The 21,573-nt window shown below is 40.7% G+C and overlaps 1 protein-coding gene and 1 long non-coding RNA gene across 2 annotated transcripts; both read left to right on the forward strand.

Annotated features, from left to right (window-relative positions):
* Positions 1-89: 89 nt before the first annotated feature.
* On the forward strand, positions 90-5,193 carry LOC145434062 (uncharacterized). The gene is made up of 3 exons (XR_013913262.1): positions 90-407; positions 758-963; positions 4,889-5,193. It is a non-coding gene; the product is annotated as an uncharacterized LOC145434062 (long non-coding RNA).
* A 994-nt stretch (positions 5,194-6,187) lies between these two features.
* LOC145434063 (interferon-induced protein 44-like) lies at positions 6,188-21,573 on the forward strand. Its single transcript, XM_080311346.1, has 9 exons — positions 6,188-6,609; positions 6,737-6,799; positions 7,338-7,395; positions 9,029-9,233; positions 9,548-9,700; positions 12,833-13,004; positions 13,069-13,178; positions 13,518-13,687; positions 20,313-21,573. The coding sequence occupies exons 2-9, from the start codon at positions 6,778-6,780 to the stop codon at positions 20,623-20,625; spliced, it is 1,203 nt and encodes a 400-aa protein (XP_080167472.1). The 5' UTR covers positions 6,188-6,609; positions 6,737-6,777; the 3' UTR covers positions 20,626-21,573.

Here is a 21,573-nt window from a genome sequence, read left to right on the forward strand (position 1 = left end):
AAGAACTGTCTCGTCAATTATACTAAAATAGTACTCTCACATATCCCAGTTTTGGGATACTTCAATGAAATATCTAAAGGTTAAATCTGCACAATCTCTAGCCAGTAAAAGCTTCTGTACTGTTCGCGATCCCGGTTGTACGCGCCGGCGCAGTGATGCGAAACCGTCGCTATGAAGCCAGCGTGGTAACCATGCGCTATCGAGCCTCTCCAAATAGTATGACGATTCTCTCGTCGCCCTTAGCCTTTTCCGCCAAACAATAGTGGCACTAAGCCAACTTTCACGCAGGTTTAATTTACGATCAAGTGCGTTCAATAAATAGACCGTTTGTCTTCGTCCTCATTCTTTCGTGCAACGTTTATTGTAACTCGACGAACGAGCAAATCACGTTCCCGGATAGGCAGAGGGTAAGATATATACATATTTCATAGGGATCAATAAGAAAGACACATGTTGATTTGCGCTAGGTAAAGCTATGACATACGCCGCGTAAAGCTCTAGCTCGTCACCATGTAAATGACTTTCGAAATCCACAGATCGACTACGTATAGAAACGTTTAAATGTGGATGTATTTATTGTATTAGGGATGAGTTGATTGAATTAGAGGAAATGAATGGATGGTTATGCTCTTAGCGTTGGCATCAGCCATCATTAAAAATACGACGATGCTCTCCGACTTAATCTGTTCAAATATTACACAACATACGTAATTCGCGACATATCTCATGTATAAACATCATTCGTTCGTATATTTAGAAATTTCGTCATTTCCAAACACACCATGCACAAGATTGCGATAAAAAGGAAAGATGGGACGCTGTCGAAACAACTTGGATCGAGTATTTTTTTAAATCAGACACTCACCCTCCCTGTTCTGGAACAAGAAAATAAGAGACATACACATCAAATGAAAATGAATGCAAGATGACATAGAAGGACAAACGACGATGTGGCGTGTGTCGGTAGGCGAAGTCAATGTCAGATCGTGGCCCGGTAATTTAGATAGCTGTCTGGTATCTACTCAACAGGAACAGCTTATATTCCGTCTTAAAAGTGGTCAACTGGACAATGGATATGCCCGGCGATTGTTGGTTAGCCGCAGGGTTGTAATGACTCGAGTCAGACTCGAGTCGCGATTTTTTAAGGACTCGACTTGACTCGAGTCATTTTCTTAAAAATGAAAAATGACTCGACTCGAGTCAATTTACGTATTGACTCGACTTGTACTCGAGTCATTGCGCCTGACTCGGACCAAGTCATATGACTCGAGATTGGTCTACTAAGCAGGGCTTTGGAGCAGCCGTAAATTTTAACTGCTCCAGCTCCGGCTCCGGAGCTTTCTTCTATCATACATTAGCTCCGGCTCCTGCTCCGGAGTCGCATTATTACCACTGCTCCGGCTCCAGCTCCGGCTCCGGCTCTGAAAATTATCGAATGGGTCTGTCTATATCAGGGGTGGCGAACCCGCGGAGAGGGTTTTGAGTGGCCCGCGCAGTCATTTCTTATTATAATTATCGAAATCCTGTTATATTATCGAAAATGAATTGCTGAGATTGCGAACTTGCAAGGCCAACCAAAAATTTCTAGTCTGGCTGCGACACTTGGGATGTTGATGACTAAAATATCAGTTCCGACGCATTGGCAGATCCATGGTCCAGTCACATTTTTAGTAAATCGTGGTACATTACAATAAACTAAAATAGTAGTGAAATTTTTCTTCATGCTTCGCGTGTGTAATTGTGACACGATTTCTTGCTTGGTAGCCTACCCCCTCCTGAAAATGAAAAAAACGCCTAATTTACCCGATTGAGTCTAACTGTATTCGCAATTACGGGAGAAAGAATTTCGCGTTTGCACTCGCAGAAAGATCGTCGACGATGAAATGTAAGCACAAAATGATTGTCGCATATTACCGGAAACCTTCGATATCGATGTGTCCAGACGCCGAATAGTCGTGTCCTTGCAAACTGAGTCCAGTGGGCGGTACAGTGGACCCGCAATATACCCAAATAATAATATTATTGACCTAGTTCATTTAAGAACTTCGAAAAGTTTACACGCTTGACGCGGCTAGTGGACCGCGCACTCGTTCGTCAATTGCATGTGCCCCTTTGGCCGAAAAGGTTGGCCATCCCTGGTCTATATAGATTAGATACTAGTCTGCCCATAGGTTAGTTGTCTATAATAATCTAGATTCTAGAGTCTGTCAGCCGTCAGTAACATCGGATGCCGCAACGAAGACATAGGTGCCGCCGTGCCTCCTTGTGACGTCATAATGAAAACTTGTATATTGTCGATAACATCGTAGTTGCACTAGAACGCATTTTACTCCATGCCATTGCTGTGCACAACATTCAAATTCAGGCCTGCTGGTAAATTATGTGAAATCAGCAGATATGGTTGTTGCATATATAACAGCATCTTGTGAAATACGTCGGAGCCGGAGCTACTCCTCAAATAACGGGCTCCGGCTCCGGCTCCAGCTCCGGTTGAATTTTATGTATAGCTCCGGCTCCAGCTCCGGTGAAAATGCACGGCTCCGGGGCTCCGGCTCCAAAGCCCTGCTACTAAGACCGGCATTTCATTGTTATTTCGAAGTATAATAAAGTTATCACACTATTATTATTTCGTCTATCAGTACTGGTACTTGAAAATGCTACCAAAAACTGTTCAAGTGAAGAAAATTAGTATAATACGAATGCGATGCATTCGATATCACCGAGCAGAGTGGTAAAAAGTGGGTTTCACATGACATTAACTTGGAACTGCTGAACAGTCAACATAACGACTTGGACTCGGACTCGAGTCAAAACACTATGACTCGGACTCGACACTGTACTCCGTGACTTGGACTCAGACTTGACTCGGTGGTGAAATAAAAATGACTCGACTTGAATCGAGTAAAAACTATGAAAGTGAGATTGACTTGTAACTCGGAACCTTGTGATTCGGTTACGCTCCTGGTCAGCCGTCCAAACACTGTTCCGCAGTTGAGGTCCTGCATACATATAGAAAAATATATTGATTGATACGACCTACGAAGACCATGGTGTAACTACAGACTGCAAACGAAATCGGCCATGGTTTATCGGCTTGCAGATTAAATGCTAATTCAACTAGCCTATAGTGTTTAAAATAAGCTCGCATACATTTATCGAGCTTACCGGTGTCTGATTCGCACGCTTCACTACACATACTCTGTACTAAAGCAAAGCATTCTACGCGTAGATCGATACGTTATTGAGGTGCCCCTCCGTAAAACGACATATCTCGATCATTACACGATGTATGCATGTGCATGTGCAGTACAATGTACATAAGCAACCAGAGGTGGTCAGTAACGAAGTACTTCTACTCTTTTGAAGTACTCAAGTAGTTTTGCGCTACTTGGGTACTTATTCAAGTAGATCTGATTTCCCGCTACTTCTACTTCTACTTAATAATATTTTGTGATCTACTTACTTACTTTTCGCTATTTTCAGTTTGTCAAGTAGAAGTAGTTTTATCCTACAAGCAGCAAGATAGCCTGAGGTATTTCAGGGCTGTTTTCAAGGAGTATCAACATTTAATTTTCATAAAAGTTGAGAAAAGTCCAAAATTCTCGTTGCGCACCGCATTGTCGCCTATATGAAATATTTCATCACAGTAAATAATATTGGCCCGTCAGTCCGTTTGAAACTGATGTTTCGCAATCTAGCATTTACTTATCACATCGTAATCTAGCATCCATGGCGTGTCCTAATCTGGAAAAGTGGACTCTGACTTATTTTTAGCTTTAGACCTGTTTTAGCATACCACCTTGGTACCTTTCCGGACTACAGACATCACATACATTTCCGCTATTAGAAGTAGTCTTTATATTCACTTTCAATTCCCGGTATCATACTTTGAGTTCTAAGTAGTATCAGTTCTTTTTTCTGGAGAACATACATGTTGAAGTATAAAAGCAAGTGTAGTAATGCCTTTAACTTCTGGCAATAAAGCTACACAATGTGGTATTTTACGATCGACCATATTTTTTTATTAACGTTTACTAATTGCGCAAAGTGTTTACACCGTATCCGATACAACTTCTCCGTATTGCTCTTCGACCAAACTACGGACCTTATAATATGGGGGCGGGCGCCATACCATGCTATTTTCTAAAACGTGCTGTTCGAGTAAAAAGAGGATTAGTATCGTATTTCCATGTCAATACTGTCATTTTCATCCCATGATGCGGACGTATGCTTATGCTGTCGAAAATGGGATACCTCCTTGTATGCATCAATATGAATCAAGCTCTGCACCTCTCACATAGCTGAATCTGCAGCCATGCGAAAGAATTACGACCGTTTTCACAACTACTTACTTACTTGAGTAGATTTAAAGTCAGTCAATTCTACTTCTACTTCAAGTAGTTTTAGGTTGCTTATGGAAGAAGTACTTCTACTCGTACTTGAGTATATTTTTTTGTCGCTACTTCTACTTCTACTTGAGTAACTTTCTTGACTACTTTGACCACCTCTGTAAGAAACTAATGAATAATGTGAGTTAGGGAGTAATTTTTGTTTCTTCCGAGTTTGTTTTGTGATACTGATACTGCCAGTTGCTGACATCCACCTCCTGCTTGGCGATAAAGCGATAATATGAAAATATTCATTGTCAATCCGGTAGGGCTACACGGAATGCCTATGGATTAAACATGGATTCATAATGTGAAAACGTACATCGAACCGTTCGGTTTAGTAGCAATGAAGTGTCAGAGGACATTATTATTTATGTAGATGGGCCGACCAATCTCATAATACTCAGCGACGTCACTCGTGGTGAGTTGGGTTACTGATAGACTGGCTCGTTCATCGATCTAATTATTATCATCCGTCTGATGGCGCTGCGAAATCGCAGATATCAAGAAAACTGGCGAGAACTGAAAAGAAACAGACCGACTGATGTACTAGTGCAGCTGGCAACGGAATAAGTTATTGCAGAATTGCCGTTTCCCCATTTCCCGATTTGGGGATGCTATTTTACCATTCTTTTGACTCTCGAAATATGCACCTTATTATTTATCAATTTATTTGTTTAAGATCTCAGTATTCTGACGTTCATATCGCAGTATCGGGATCTGAAACAATAGGTCTACCGTCTGCGGTTCCATTATGCGTGTTATTTATGAAATATAAGCGAAATACATAAAGTTTCACCAGTGAGATGCCCGCTCAGGGTTCGTTGTGACGTGATTGATAAAGAGTCGAACAGCCGTATTTTAAACGGTATTATCGTAAAGAGCTACGCCTTAATATTGGCACACAAAACAACCCCTCATCTTTCCACATACACTAACGCCGCTGATTTGAACAGATTAACTGAAAATGTTACTAAGACAGCAGCCAGAACAGCAATTTAATAAGATTGGCAGTTGCAGATTTGAAATCACGGAAAAAAATCATCACTATTGTAACGTCGAGGCTCCATTATCGTGTAATTAATGTGTGACGTCACAGTGACCTGGAATGAGTCAAACTAGTCAGCGTCACGACTCAATTAGAAATACCGCCATAAATTTGTTCTCATTTATATACATATACAATACATGTATACATGTACTTCGACTTAAGTAGAAAATTGAATGACTGAAAAGTAATTAAGTAAGCAGTTTCGAGAGGTATAGATTTGGTCGAGGGCTCGCCTTCTTTTACGTTCCAATAGATGAATAGCATGAATGAAATCGGTTTTGACTGACTACAAATATGGTTCCATTGCCTACAGTACGCCTATTAATAGTAACTAATGACCTATCTGCTGAAAATCATTTTACCGGGTAAAGGTATTGCTGGTATGCCGATATGCTATATATCCGTAATATCAGCGAATTTTTAATTTGGATTGACTACCGCACAGCGCCGTATGCATGGCACCAACGCAGTATGGATACACTCTGCTAATTTAGCAAACTACATATGGATATGTGCATGGAGTTTATGAATATATTAGCAGCGAACATAACTGGGTAATGGGTATATATGTCGTCGAGAGACATAAATACGAAAATCAAAACTCCGACGCCAAGGGCCGCACGAAGCTAAGAAAACAGCTGCAAGCGGGGGTTGTCCAGGTCGTTTCTGGGACTCTAGTCAACAACGAATTCAAGATATATTATATATTCAAATTCTAAGAATACGATTGATCCGGTATTACACTATTATGCCATATCTATATATGGTGTACTCATTATGAAGTTACTCGTATTACCCGGTAATTTTCAACTTTTTTTCTCCTTTTGTCCGCGCAACGTACTTTTGTTTACTTGAATTAGATTGGGGAGTTGCTCTAAAAATAGTGATTTTGAACGAAATTAAAATTAAATGCGAACATTATATAGCGAAATATGTGGCCACCGCAGAACACCATTTGTTTTAATGCCATTGTGGCCACGCATATGAGGAACTTATATTGTTTTATGGAGACGACCTTTTCAGGTACCATTAATATTTGATCGCGACGTATGCATTATACATTGATGCTTAGGATGTTGACAGCATGCTCAGAACAATTTGTTTTGTGACCAGGACTCTCGTGCAGTCATATTGCATCAACTCTTCGTACTGCCAGGTCGTTCGTTTCGGGTAAGGAAGCGGCAAATATGTTAAATTTGACCTCATGTTGAAACCCAGAAATGATAGTTTTGCTTTTTATTCATATTCACAGAAGGTGTGAGCTACATACTGAAATATAGTTAATTATCTGTTTCAGCTGTACTAGCATTGAAGCTACATGTGATATCCAGAATCAGAATGGGATCGAGTGCTAGCAAAGGTCGGTCAAGCCTATCAATGCTGGGTTGTGTTTTTGTATTCTTGCTCAAGCCAACCGATGGTATCGCAATAATCAGAGATATGATTCGAATGAAGCATTTTTATTCTGACTCAAAACAAAACATAACTGCGATTAACGCGTTCTGTATAACTGTAAGTAGGATCACATATTGCGTTGTTGTGTTAACATATTATCGTTACTTCTAACTCTCGTTTGAAATCAGTTTGGTAAACCGTTCTTGACATCGGTACATCGCGATTAGAATAATACACGGAGCAAGGTCGCTATTGAACCGATCCGAGACTTCCGAATCCCTTCCTATATGGTTGGAGCTCTATCTAGACTCCTCATCGCCAACCGTGGCGCATAAGCGGTATCTTACAAAAGCCCATAGCCATGGTGGGCCGTGCTATAAGTATAGTGTTCGGGATTCATAATGAAGAATACCGGCCAAGTTTAAAATGACCACAGATGACGGAATACCATAAGCACTAAAACAACAACATCAGTCAACCTTGTATCTACGTTATTATTGCAGTACTTTCCGGCGGATCATCGTTGAGAACGGAATGGCGACAAATGTCCTGGGATGAACAGTAAGAAAACTTCTAATGTACCTCAGGAAATTTCTCACAGTATACGTGCCACCTATTTCTTACAGCTATAGACTGATAAAAGTCCGAGCAGACTGAGATCGCGGTATTATTTTGCGGTTGCTAAGAAATCTTTAATTATATTCAGTCTAACGTTGTCTGTATAATTGCAGCCTATTCGACGGCAGATGCGATATAGGGGTTGTAATCGTCGAAAGTTAGATTGAAAGAGGTGTAAAAATCGCTCTCTGTTTTGCAATGTAGCTCCCGCATTGTGTGAATAACCAACTGGAAATGCAAACACATTAGAAGCGTCTGTAGCGTTGCTTATAGATTCAAATAGTGTATAGGTTCTAAGTATGGCGTGAACGTGAGGTTCGCGTGCGCGTTCTGTGTGTGAACCTAGAAAATTTAGAGGTCCACGTTCACAAACGAACCTTGGTAGGTTCTGCACTGTGAACCTTTTTCATATATTACAATTTTCGCGTCATTATAACATCTTTGGTTAAAATTTATTGCATTTCGACTGCCTGCCACTCTATGCATGGCGTTGGCAGCATAAAAATCAACACTAAACGAGCATGCACCTTGACAATCTCAAAAATTTTACCTGCTTTGGTACAAAAGTTTGCTCAAAATATCCTGCTTTCAGTTTGTGAATATTTAGTGACCCTCCGCTGTGAGCTTGACCCGCAATCACTCAACATCAAGAGCAAAATGCGCTATACATGTAGGTAGTCAGCGAATGATGCTTATTCAACCAATCGAAGAAATTGATATCGTTTTCAGATGTAAAAAAATATAGCAAGCGTACGGGGTCCCATCTCGATTTCGTGTGTTTATTGTATCATAAAAAACAGATCCGTTCGATTGGGGTATTGGCTATACTGCTGTATAACTTAATTGTTAATGGGGTGGAACTCGTTTTACACTCTGCTCAATATCAACGTTGCAAAACTCAGTCGCCGAATACATCGTCTGGTCTGGCCTAGACCGTTAGGGCGTATGCCTATATTCCCTCCCTTGCAAGTCCTCTTCGAAATTGTTGGGAAAGCGACGAAAGATATTCATTTTACGGGATTAATATATCATTTCATTGCTCCAGTTAAATACATTTGGCGACGTTTAAAAATACATTTGGCGACATTTAAAAAATCGGTATGTACTGTAGCATTGTGGCATTCTGTGCACGAGTCGTCGCTAGGTATCGTGTACATAAATACCTAACACTTCACTGAAATGTTGGGTTGAAATTAGCAATATGACGTCACGTGACGTCATGAGGTTCACGTTCGTGTTCACTTCACACAGAACCTTTCAAAAAGGTTCGCGTTCACACGACCTGAACCTTTCCGAGGTTCACACCATCCCTAATAGGTTCGATAAAAATTAAAGTCAATTCAACCAGACGGAACGCACATGCACATTGCACAATACATATCCTAATCATCGTCAAGTGACATGACCTCACGAATGCCTGGTGTGACGTAGTGGATGAATGGCGTCATAATCGACAGGGCAAAATGTTGGAGGGGCAGTCCCGTCTTTCACTGCTCTGGCAACACCACTGTGCAATGTGCTATGTCTTCAAATATCAGCTGTCCCTTTGATTAATTGCAGTCTTCATCATTCTTAGAACTAGATCCTCGTTGCTAGACGCAATCAAAGAATACCAGCCGTTATCGCAAGTTTGCGTTTCTGAGGCCCGCATTCTATTGCTGGGGCCTGTAAACGTTGGGAAATCTTCATTTTTCAACACCATCAATTCGATATTCCGTAACCACGTGACTGCACAAGCGCCGGTAGGAAGTCCGTTGGACCAGGCCTCGATCACTACCAGGGTAAGGCTTCCACATGCATTATAACCGTGATGCCCTGTCTAAAGGGCGTTTTATTATAATATAACTATATGTATTTGTATCATTACCAACTAATATATCGACTTTTCAGGGAAGCCCTGCGACGAAAACAAAGTATTCCCCTGTTGAACGTGACATTTGCCGTTAATAACGACATTAGGTTTCACAGCATAGGTGGTCTGGATCATGTCCAATTACGCTCCGGTAATCCGAAAATAGAACGCTCCATTCATTGATGTTTTATATTGTTTATGTTGTGCTGGCGACCGGACAGATTTGTTTTATTTTGTACGCAGCTTAGAGCATACCAGATTCGGAATGGTCGCCAGGGTAAAGTGCTGAATTTCAAGATCGTCGACACCATGGGCTTGGAAGAAGAGCGAAAACAAGGCTTTGACCCCAGCGAACTCTCGTACGTGCTCGACGGACACGTGCCTGAAAACCACCAGGTATACAACATAAATGAAATGGAATTATGTAAGGCGCGAAAGCGTCAACACTCTTTCCGGTCTTTCTAATAATGGCTCGAGATATCATCTGCTGGGAAATTCTAAACTCCGTCAAAGCATCGGCGACGCGGTCGGTCTATGAATAATGCAGCGATTAAACGATTAACGATTGGGCAGGAAATTAATTATTGGGCCACGCTGTAAACATAATTTGTGTGATAGGCGTCCAAGAAACACATTCAGGTCTACCGTGCACTGTGTTGTCAAGTAGTGAACTAGACGTAAACATTATACCTACTCTACAAACGATAGGGACTCCACGCCGTGGCTATAGTTTTGCGCAGTTGTTAAATGTGAACATAATGTAATGTAATGTAATATTGCATTCGGCTAAAAGAAACACAGTTAGCGCACTGGTACAGGAAGTTAGTGAATGTTGGACGTACGACCTCCCGATGAATAGGAATAGCACGTTGTGTATTTTAGTCATTAATGTTTTTGCGGCATATACACCGACCCATGATATACATGCCGACACAGCCGTTGTGATGGTGTCGCGACCGTTCGGTGGTTTCCTCCCGTCGTTTTCTCGCTGTATGTACGATTCTGAACGATTTGTTTATATGTATTGCATATACAGTTGCATTTAAAACAAACATTGTTTTAAAATCACTTTGTTTCAAACATGTTTTAAACGGTGTTTTAAACAAATGCCTTTTTTACATTGTGTTTTTTTCGAACGTTGTCTAATTATGCCGTAATTGTGTAAATACCTTCGAAAACCATGTAGTATGAGCCTACAGACGATTTGCACCCAATATAGTCGAGGTATACGATGTGGAGTGGCTGGAACCCTCGAAATCATCGTCGATTCAGCAGTTATAGCATGTAGATATAGATGATTGGAACGGAATGGGTGTTCTGATGATGGATGAAGACCGCCGACCGTAAAAATGCTGCATGATGATGTAGTCCTGGTTAAAGATATTTTTAGTGTGTTTACGACTGCGGCCGGAAACCCTTTTCGTCGAAGGTTCCATCTATGTGCCCTTATTTTCAATTGTCAATGTCGGTACATTGTGACGTCACAATCGAAGATTAGTGACGCCGTGGCTAAAAAAACACAATAAAGAACATGTTTTAAACCAGGGCCATGTTTTAAATATGTTTCTTTTAAATGCAACCCTAATTGGATATGTTTTGTATATCCCCAAATTAGCTGTATGAGGTGCTGGTGCTGGCAAAAATATTTGCTATAAGGGAAATCGACCAATGTTATGCTAAAAACTTCATTCGAGAATGGCGGATAAACGGTACTACGATAACAAGTGTATTGCAATTGCATTGTCTTAACCTTGGTTGCTTCGAACGACAGCTCCATAAGTCACCATCAACTGTTGAGGTTAATGAGCATACTTGCATTATTGATAAGAGACATTTGAGTTTTGTACCTACTCCGCAACGTTCTCTTATGGATATTTTATAAATTTATATAGGTATTAATATACATAATTCATACAACTTAACTGAAGGTAATAAATTTTCAACGAATGGCTTCTCATGTATTATGAATATTGAATAGTCACGCTAACTCGGCGTGGAAGGAATTAACATTGTAAGTAGATATGAGGAATGGCGATAACCAGTGAAGTGCTCAGGTTCGTGCGAAATCGAACTGGTGAAAGTTCGTCGTGAGAGCGAGCTCGAACCTATGATTCCACATTACGAATTAGCTGGACTCGGCAAAGCGATTCCAGTATACTCGAATACTAATCCAGTAGTGCGATTCGATTTTTTATATATTTCGAGCACCCACATAAAGTGACTCAGCATTTAAGAATGATTTAATCTTAGAGAATTTTCGTTTCGATACTTTCTTCTCGGCCTGGTAGCAAAAGGCAACGTATTTCGCGGAAATGCCATTTCTCCGAACTAATTGACCCACAGTATTGTCACAAAGGGACGTATCATTGTTTTTGGTTGATGCGAGAAACGAAACTATTTTTGAAGATCAAAGGCATTACTGTTTTTGTGCAAAGCCAAACAATATGCTTTTATCTCTATCCACCGCTTAATTGTATTTGCAATGGTATTATTTTATTTATTTATTTTTTAATTCTTCCATGATGCTGTTTGTTGATGTTCCTAAGTTACTTTTTAATAATTTTTATTAGTTAGATGATGTGATAAATTGCTCCCGGCCGGGACTCGACTTTGAATACTTTGTCATATCGAGCCTCCCGTCTACCTTGCATGTCTTAATATCGCCTTTCACCGAATTGCATTTTTGTTGTGTGGGATTTTGATTTTGATCTCTCTCTCTCTCTCTCTCTCTCTCTCTCTCTCTCTCTCTCAGTATTTTCATGTTTCGTTGGTCTTGCATGTCAAATGTTATATGTTACTCGATCCGACTCGAAGCTGAATACTAGCTTCGCAAACGAATCGGTAAGGTACTCAGTACTATAGTCCTAAGTTTCTCATGTCCTCAACGTACATTGACATAGTAGACCACACCCGCCACTGTATACCTGTTCTATACGCATGATAGTGATATATTCATGCTGGCGTGGCTAGCATGATCGTGAAAGCACTTGGATTCGCAAATACACAGCCGTGTCTAGCAGTATATTTTACATCTCCATCTCTTTATTATGTTACTATGCAGCAAAGTGTGCTAGAGTAGATTTGTTTCGTTCTGGTGATGGACTGCTCCCTTGCCGTCGACAAAATAATAGCGATCAATGAGAAGTTGAACTGTCAAGAAATTTGACCAAAGACAGGGCGCAAATTCTGCAAAGTTTTGCTGTTTTTATCCCAGAAAAGTGGCAACCTATAGTAAGGCGCTTTTGCAAACGCCAACCTCCCAATCACTACTAGCAAATATCTGCGTTTGTGGTATCACATTTGTAGATAAACAAACAGTTACGTCTAATACAAGAACTTATGCAGTCCAAAATCAGTGGAGATCGGTAACGAAGTATATACTATCATCAATGACTGAAACTGCAAAGTACCAGCAATGTCGGATTCTTTACTATATGCCTCTCCCATGTAGCAACGTGCACGAAACATCCTAATTTGATTCCGACAAGCGTCCGCTGGCTTTGATATCATGCGTCATTTTCTCTCCAGTTCGACAGCAAAGGGAATGTGTCGCAAGAAATGCCAGGATACATTAAACTGCCGAAGCTGTCCAATAAAATCCACTGCTGCGTGATCGTACTGGATGCAAACAGTATCGCCTCGATGGGGGATGGCATTCAGACGAAGCTGGCTGATATAAGAGGGAAAATTACGTCGCGGGGTATGGTACTATAGCACGGTGATAGCGAGTTAATTCAAGTTCGACGTTCGCAATCTACATGCAGGTATTCCGCTGATCGTTCTCCTTACGAAGATCGACAAAGCTTGCCCGGCGACTGCCGGCAATGTGTCGCTTGTTTACAGAAGTGCCGCCATTCAAAGCCTTGTTGCGCAAGTATGGTGTGATTATTGTTTCGATAACCATGCAGCCTAGGCTATGTCTCGAACTGATATTAGGCACCGCACTTGATAGGCAATGAACTGATAGCCATGCTGTGGAATATAACGCAAGGTGACTGATGTAGTATATATTTTCTGCGTATCTAGAATTGAAACGTTAAACCCAGCAAAATTGAATTTGGCAGGTCACGAACATGAAGGTGGTCGCCGTTTATAGCTGGCTTTACGGACCGCGATAATTATGTGACCTATATAGCCCGGTCTGGATGAACCCTCCAGTTTATGTATTCCTATGACCACCTTTTCGGGCTCTTCTGTAACGTTTATGTTTCAGGCCAGTATTAAGATCGGCGTGCCCGTGAGCTACATCCTGCCGGTCAAAAACTATACCCACGAAATCGAGCTTGATCCGTGGGTCGATGTTCTGGCTCTGAGCGCCGTTCAACAAATGCTGAGATTCACGGACAACTACTTCGACGAATGTTTGTCGAATACGGATACTGGGTGAGGAATGTAACGGTATAATATACTATCTACCCGCTATAAACGGACGCTATTCAGGTAAATGTAAATCTAAAAATAGCAATTTATTCGCAAGCGGAAACAGGAGTAGAAATTTTCGAAGATTTCAAATAAATTTCGTCAAGTTAGGGAACAACGAAAGATATAAAATGAACTAGCATTGTTGATCAACCAACGAGCTTTTTTTTAACTATATATTCATCGTGATTAATAATGTAAACCACGTGCTGCTTTACAGGTATACATCTATTTTCGAAAATAAATTATGTGATGTTTGTACAACGTCTGTGTTGCCCGATGCTTACGACGATTTCACTAAATAGATGATGCAAACCTAGTATATAACTATGGACTCGCCAAATGTCATCACATTTTCCCCGCTCTCCACAGATCTGACATATAGTATTTCAATTGGGCATTGTGACTTGTGGCATCATTTCGGCACCCGGGTTCGCGTGATTTTGATACATTCTCTCATAAATTTAACACGAACTCGAACATCTCGTTAAGTAATACCGCCCCCATATCTGTACACCGACATTTTAGCAAGCCCTTTTGCCGCCAAAACTGTTGTACATAAAGCTACATGCGAATGTAGCAGTTTCCAAGTCACTCATTTTCTGCGTTTATATATGAATTAGTTTTCGTCATCATTTGGAACGGGTTACTTGTCAACTTCAGTAAAATATTTGTCGAAAACCACTGTCTAATTCATCAAACATTACTATACTATCCAAAAGACATGCAGTTGCCTAACCAGTGAGCATGCTGCATGTATAATTGTATATATCTCAATCTATATTTGCAAATAATAAAAGGTCACTACAAAATGAATATTTGATGGTACAAAAATTCCACGCCTTTTAGATGGTGACAACCAAGCATCATCAACATCAATCGTTCTTGTGTAAACCGCAGCTATGAGTATACTAACACTGTATCCGTGTCGCGATGTAGATTCCCGCAATGTATACAATATACATTTGGGGCAATCCAGGATATTTTAGAGAATTGGGAATTCGCTGATATTACGTGAGAAATACCGTGAGAAATAACTTTGATTACACCATCAATACCTTCCTCGCCTGCAATGCTACGTCATAGTACGCGAGACAACTGATCTTGAATATAGCACCGGCTCACATCATGACATACACCTGTGGTTCCCAACCTTTTTCGACTCATCGCCCCCTTTTCAAGCTCAACGCCGATCATCGCCCCCCAGATTTTGTGAACCGAAAAATCGGTATTCAATCTGTCATCATCGGCGGGTGACTAAAAAATAAATAAAGGTCAACTTTTCGGCTCGTTGTCGAATTTTACACTTTTGCAACTAAATTTCCGTGGGTTGACTAAAAAAAGGCTATTTTAACGACTTGACTCCAATTTAGCCGTTTTAACGCGTCATCGCCCCCTTCGCTATTTTCGCCCCCTGTCGCCCCCTTTGTCCATTTTCGCCCCCTATCGTCCCCTTCGTCATTTTCGCCCCCCTATGCCGCCAAATCGCCCCCTGGGGGCGATATCGCCCACGTTGGGAACCACTGACATACACTAAGACAGAGGTCTCAAACTCAAATGTGCTCGCGGGCCAATTTCCTGCTTTTTGATCGCGCCGCGGGCCGCAGCAACAGTAATAGGGGGATTCAATGTATTTCCAAGTAGGCCTTATTTGACGGGATCTTGCAGACTGACATTCCACACGCATCGTAAAAATGTGATTCACTATTGTGAATTCACGCATGGCACAAAAAAAATCACATTTCAAAATATTTGAATAAAATTGCGGCTTTACTTGGCATAGTAGTTGTATATATAGTTGTAGACACCCTGCGACAAATGTTTCAGGACATCGTAAAAGCTGTCGCGTTAAAACTCTGCCGCTAGCGGACATTTGACGTGACACAATAGAATTTTAAAAAGATTGATCTAATATCAGATCATTGGGGCAGTACAACCAAATCCGGGGTTTCGGTCATACTGATAATTAGGCTATTAATCATGTCATTACTAGGGCAAGTTTTTGCAACTTTTGCAACTTTTTGCACAGCTTTTGGCAGCTTCCTAAATACCCGGAAGATATGTAGAATGCTGTTTTAAGCTGTTTGAAGGAATCTTATAGTGCAACTTTTTGCAACTTTTTGTCTATTTTTGTTCATGCAACTTTTTGCAACATTTTGCAACTTTTTCGATTGTTCATGAAAGTATTTTCCATTTTGGCGAAATACACGGCCAAGTTCGACTGAGATGCCGTAAATCAGCACTGAAGTAGCGCTCTTACGGGTATTTCGGGAACTGAGCCGGAAAGTTGACCTTTTTTTTTAATCAACCGAGCAAAAGGTGGTCTTTTAGTGCAACTTTTGTGAAAAAATAAATGCAACTTTTTACTGCAACATTTTTCAAAAATAAATGCAACTTTCCACGGATTTAACTGCAACAAAAACTTGCCCTAGTCATTACCAAAGCCAAATAAAATCGGCGTTGGATTTACCTTCGAATATTGGAACAGATCTATAGCAACTTGAATATAATGATTACTGTGCCATAGCAATAGAAATGCCCAATCGCCGAAGAATCCATTGGTGTTGCAGCTGTGAAGCGTATGCTACGACTACTTTATACTCGCCACATTTAATTGGCGATAATAACAAGGATAAAGATACCCAAGATGATATAGGATGTAACTAACTATATACATCAAGAGGGTAACGCAATCCCAATGGTTGCCATACCGACCTGATTAGATATCTAAATAAGCTACGCAGCACAAGAAGCACAAGACCTTTTTATATATGACCATTCCCCATACCAGTTCGAATGGTAGCTTTGTCCATGGTTGTAGCAAGTCACGGCGTTCCTAGTCACAATAAGTCCTTTTCTGATTGTAACGTTCGACGTGACTCAACTAGAGTCATTTTCATTTTATCTCATATTGAGTCCGAGTTCGCGTAATTCTACAAAAGGTCGCGCCCAAGTCCAAATCACAATTTTCAGTCACGAATCATCAACGGGTCATGTTTTACCATCATAAACAAGTAATGTGACGTATTAGTTTATCTTCCACTGCGTGGTAACTTGTGAAAGTGATGTAATAGTGAGGTTGCATGAGTAGTTTCATGCATCTGGAGTAGTTTTAGAGGAGCGAATTTCCAGTTCTCAAATTTAAAAAAAAGGTACTTGGCAGTTAAATATTGTCGAATATTCGAAATCCAAAATGCCATCGCGGGCCGCACAAAATCGTCTCGCGGGCCGCGTGTTTGAGACCTCTGCACTAAGACCTACGAGGCAAGACTTGCTAACGGCGTCCGCCCTCTTGATTGACTTTTGCGACTGTCGATTCAATGTATGCGGGACTATGTGCCTTGCGTCGTTCCATTGTAGCCAAATGCTAGCAATATTTTCAATTTTAAAGCCCATGCGCATTGTGAGCATCATGGTTGCCGCAAGTCGCAAATGATAGCTGGGTTACGACTCTGTTGAGACACAGACGTACTTTGGATGCACGCGTACTAAAATGATAATGATGACTTGGAAAGTTAATGTTTGTATCTTTTTGAGGCTATAAGCAGCGGCGTGTTATATACCGGGTTTATTGTTCGGGAGCACCTGGAAGATCGAGTTGGAGTTGGTCGAGGTGGAGTTGTATCAGAGTTGTCGCAAGATGACAGTAAAGACCAAACCGCTGCAAATAGAAACCAGTATAATCATAAGCGATTTGGCGCGACGTTTCGATTTTTAATTTCTTGTTTTGTAAACTGTGGACTAATTTGCTTGACGTCTCGCTAACATTGTGCGAGTATAGTCCGCCAACGCTTATCACTCCGGAATAGGTTGATACGAGTACAAGCTGTTTTGCGTCTGGTACCCCAAATTTCATGTGAATTACCACAAGGCAGTTATAGTGATGAGACAAACGTGATTTTCGCCCAGTTTCGTGATGTTTGCTGACTCTAGCGTTGATGAGAACATAAGAATTCCATATATGGGGAGAGCTTACTCGTGACTTCTCCGCTAATTGCTCACGGTTTACAAATATATCATAACCGAAGAATTTGATACAATGATCTAGTTTCGGAGACCCGTGTCGTGACACGAAATATAAATGTTTTTGAACTCAGACGATATACCGCTGAAATATTAACAAATTCACTTAAAAATATAAATATTATTACCACATGACAATTATCAATGCTACCATGTTAAACTAACACATGTAATCCTAGGATAGCAACGGTTTTGCAGAGTTTCAAAGTCGGAACATGCCTCCGATTCAGATCAATTACTCCATCGTATAACATCATAAGGAAATTATTTTTGCTGTATGATCTCACATCACACTTTCATTAGGGCATCTGTGTCGCGACCCTAAGTATAATTGCATCATTGTTTTGTGACTTCTGGTTTATGACTGACTAACTCAGTGACTAATTGCGTTAAGCACAATAGTTACAGTATCGATTAGGCTTGATTCAGATATCGACAAGCTTAAACGAGAGTACAACGATCCTATTGTTCCAGATTTGTTTCGCAATGAATGGACATTGGACGAATGATGAAATATATATATCTTTAACAAATGCGTTAGGAGGGGCGAATTGCAGCACATGCGGTTACTTCCAAATCTATCTTACAATTTGAGCGTCCAAGCTCCTATAAGGCAGTGAAATTGATTACACATGTCTCACATTCATAGGGAAGCGGATCGCTTCCATGATTGCATTTTATTGGATGTAATCCATGTTCGAGATTGCGCATTGCACAATCCCAAACGAATTTCTGATGCTACTCAAGCAGAAGCGTTTCCTCAACTATCGTCTCAAGTAAAAGCATCGACTTGCGAGCTATGAAAACCGTGATCCCGGAGTAGTCGTAAAATATGAAGGTTTTTTAAAGAGTGTTCAAGGAATTCATTTGATAAAAAGCAAGGCTATAAATCTGTTGAATTGGAAGCATGGATTCACAGTTGGGAGGTTTAAGGTTCTGTTTAGTAAGTCACCACCAGAGGTGGTCAGTAACGTAGTACTTCTACTTTTTCGAAGTACTCAAGTAGTTTTCCTCTACTTCTGGTACTTACTCAAGTAGATCTGATTTTCGCTACTTCTACTTCTACTTCGTAATATTTGGTGATCTACTTACTTACTTTTCGCTATTTTCAGTTTGTCAAGTAGAAGTAGTTCAATCTTTTAATCAGGGAGATAGCCTGAGAAATTTCGGGGCTGTTTTCACGGAGTATCAACATTTAAATTTCATAAAAGTTGAGTAAAGCGAAGAATTTTCGTCGCGCTTGGCGCGCAGTGGATACGGAGTGACCAGTATGATTTCACGAAAGTATCGGTGAATATAATTTAGGTCTCGGGTAGGCGTGGTTCCGTTTACACCACATTGTCGTCCTTCGCCCATATGAAATAATTTATCACAGTATATATGGCTCACTATGAAGTTTGAAACTGATGTTTCGCAATCTAGCATTTACTTGTCATATCGTAATCTAGCATGTCCATGGCGTGTCCTAATCTGGAAAAGTGGACTCTGACTTTTTTTAGTTTTAGAGCTGCTTTAGCATATCACCTTTGAAACTATCTGGACTAAAGGCAGGGTTGTAACCCAGTCACAAGGTTCCGAGTCAGAAGTTAATCTCACTTTAATAGTTTTGACTCGAATCAAGTCGAGTCGTGTTCAATTCAGTACCGAGTCAAGTCCGAGTTCAAGTCACGGAGTAGAGTGTCGAGTCCGAGTCACAGTGTTGACTGCTCTGTTTCCAGTTAAAGTCTTGTTAAACCTACTTTCTATTACTCTGTCTGGTGATATCGAATGGTTCGCATTTATAAGATGCTAATTTTCCTCACTTATAACAGTTTCTGGTAGCATTTTCAAGTGTTAGTACTGATAGACAAATAATTATAGTGTAATAACTTTACTATTCTTCGAAATTACAATGAAATGCCTGTCTTGGTAGACCCAGTCTAGAGTCATATGACTTGGTCCGAGACTCGGACTCCGACTCATGCGCAATGACTCGAGTACAAGTCGAGTCAATACACAAATTGACTCGAATCGAGTCATTTTTCATTTTTAAGTCGAGTCACCAAAAAATCATGACTCGAGTCGAGTCATGACTCGAGTCATTACAACGCTGACTAAAGGCATGAAATACATGTTCCACTTTTAGAAGAAGTATTTGCATTTTACTTTTCATTCCCAGTATCATATACTTTGAGTTATAATTAATATCAGTTCTTTTTTCTGGATAACATACATGTTGAAGTATAAAAGCAAGTGTAGTAATGCCTTTAATTTCCAAAAATATATCAAAAACTGGATACCTATTGGTTTGTATCAATATGAATCAAGCTTGTCACCTTTCGCATAGCTCAAATTGCACCTTTTTACAATCCATGTGAACGAATTAGGATCGTTTTCACAACTACTTACTTACTTGAGTACTTTTAAAGTCAGTGAATTCTACTTCTACTTCAAGTAGTTTTAGGTTGCTTATGGAAGAAGTACTTCTACTCGTACTTGAGTAGATTTTTTCGTCGCTACTTCTACTTCTACTTGAGTAGCTTTCTTGACTACTTTGACCACCTCTGGTCACCACACGTTATTTCAGTTACATTCAACCGGAGAAAACGGCTGGAGATCTATGGACGAAAAAATCGTCCCTGCCCGAGCAGCCGCCCGCCGATACAAACCGATCACTGTTCTCGCCGAACGGCAACATGACTGGATTGACGAGATTCGATACCGCACCGAAATCCATATCCTCGCCGCCTCCGCGTTTCCCGGGGTCAAGTCAAGAAGACCCAATAGACAAGCAAGTGGCCGAGTTACTGAGCGACGAAGACGAGAGCACGGCGGCGAGAGAAAAAAGAATCGCGGACGTACCGCCAATTCCAGGCGCCGTACCGCAGGAAGCTGCATGATGACTTGATTAGTCCACGTCACAAAGAGATTTCTTGTGCGAGAGAATTCGTGTAACAGTAATAACGACGCCAAACCACCGCCTACATCTCCACGTTATATTTGTAAATAGGATGAATCGCCATTGTGTTCGCGGCGAATTTGTTTAAAATCTGCGCTATTCCTGGAACGTCACATTGCAGGAATATCAAATTGTGCTGCGGTCTACGCTTTAAACAAGGTGACACAAACTAGGTTACGAATCTTATTGATGAGGTTCTCGCACGGAACGGCCGGCGTATTACTTCGTTAGTTACCGGATCGCGTGCCGTCGCTAATTGACATGAAGGGTGATCTCGCGGGATTTTTGGTATATTTGTCAACGCGGCCGTGACTTTTCTCAATCTAATCTGCTTGTATCGAATATTAAACTCTCGCGCTAAATATCAAGTAGGATCACGCGAAAATCTTCGATAGTATCGCACTGACAATGTTGTAAGCCCTGTTATCTGTTCGCATGCGACATCCTTCGGTCTAACGAGTGTTGTTGCGACAGGACACTGGTTGCTGGTCGCATGACAACAAGATTTCAGGGCTATAAATCTTGTCCATTCGATCGTGCGGTGTTTTGCTAAGATTTCGCGCGATTACTGATGGTTGCTTAGCGTAATACCTAGTAAAATCACCACAATTTATTCAACATATTTGGATTCTTTTTCCAACCCGATCCTGAATGACACTGATAGAAATTATCTACAAGTAGTAATATATGACATTTAATCACCCTCTTTTTAAGGAATTACAGGGTATTCTGCTGTTCATTTTTTGCATTTAAAGCTTTCTGCTATATAGTTTCTTAGTTACAATGATGTCCGATATCAAATCACCTGAATGCAAACTAATGGATCGATGTGATGTGTTTGTCAATTGAAATGTATATGTATAATGTAAATACAAAATATATGTGTAAA

This window comes from Botryllus schlosseri, chromosome 2 (genome assembly GCF_051294905.1).
Source record: "Botryllus schlosseri isolate E-star chromosome 2, Bs_hap1, whole genome shotgun sequence".
Lineage (NCBI taxonomy): Eukaryota > Metazoa > Chordata > Ascidiacea > Stolidobranchia > Styelidae > Botryllus > Botryllus schlosseri.

Coding starts and splice junctions, on each gene's coding strand:
- LOC145434063 (XM_080311346.1), top strand. CDS start 6,778: ATGGGATCGAGTGCTAGCAAAG. Junction 6,800..7,337: donor GGGATCGAGTGCTAGCAAAG/GTCGGTCAAGCC, acceptor TTATTATTGCAG/TACTTTCCGGCGGATCATCG. Junction 9,701..12,832: donor ACGTGCCTGAAAACCACCAG/GTATACAACATA, acceptor TTTTCTCTCCAG/TTCGACAGCAAAGGGAATGT.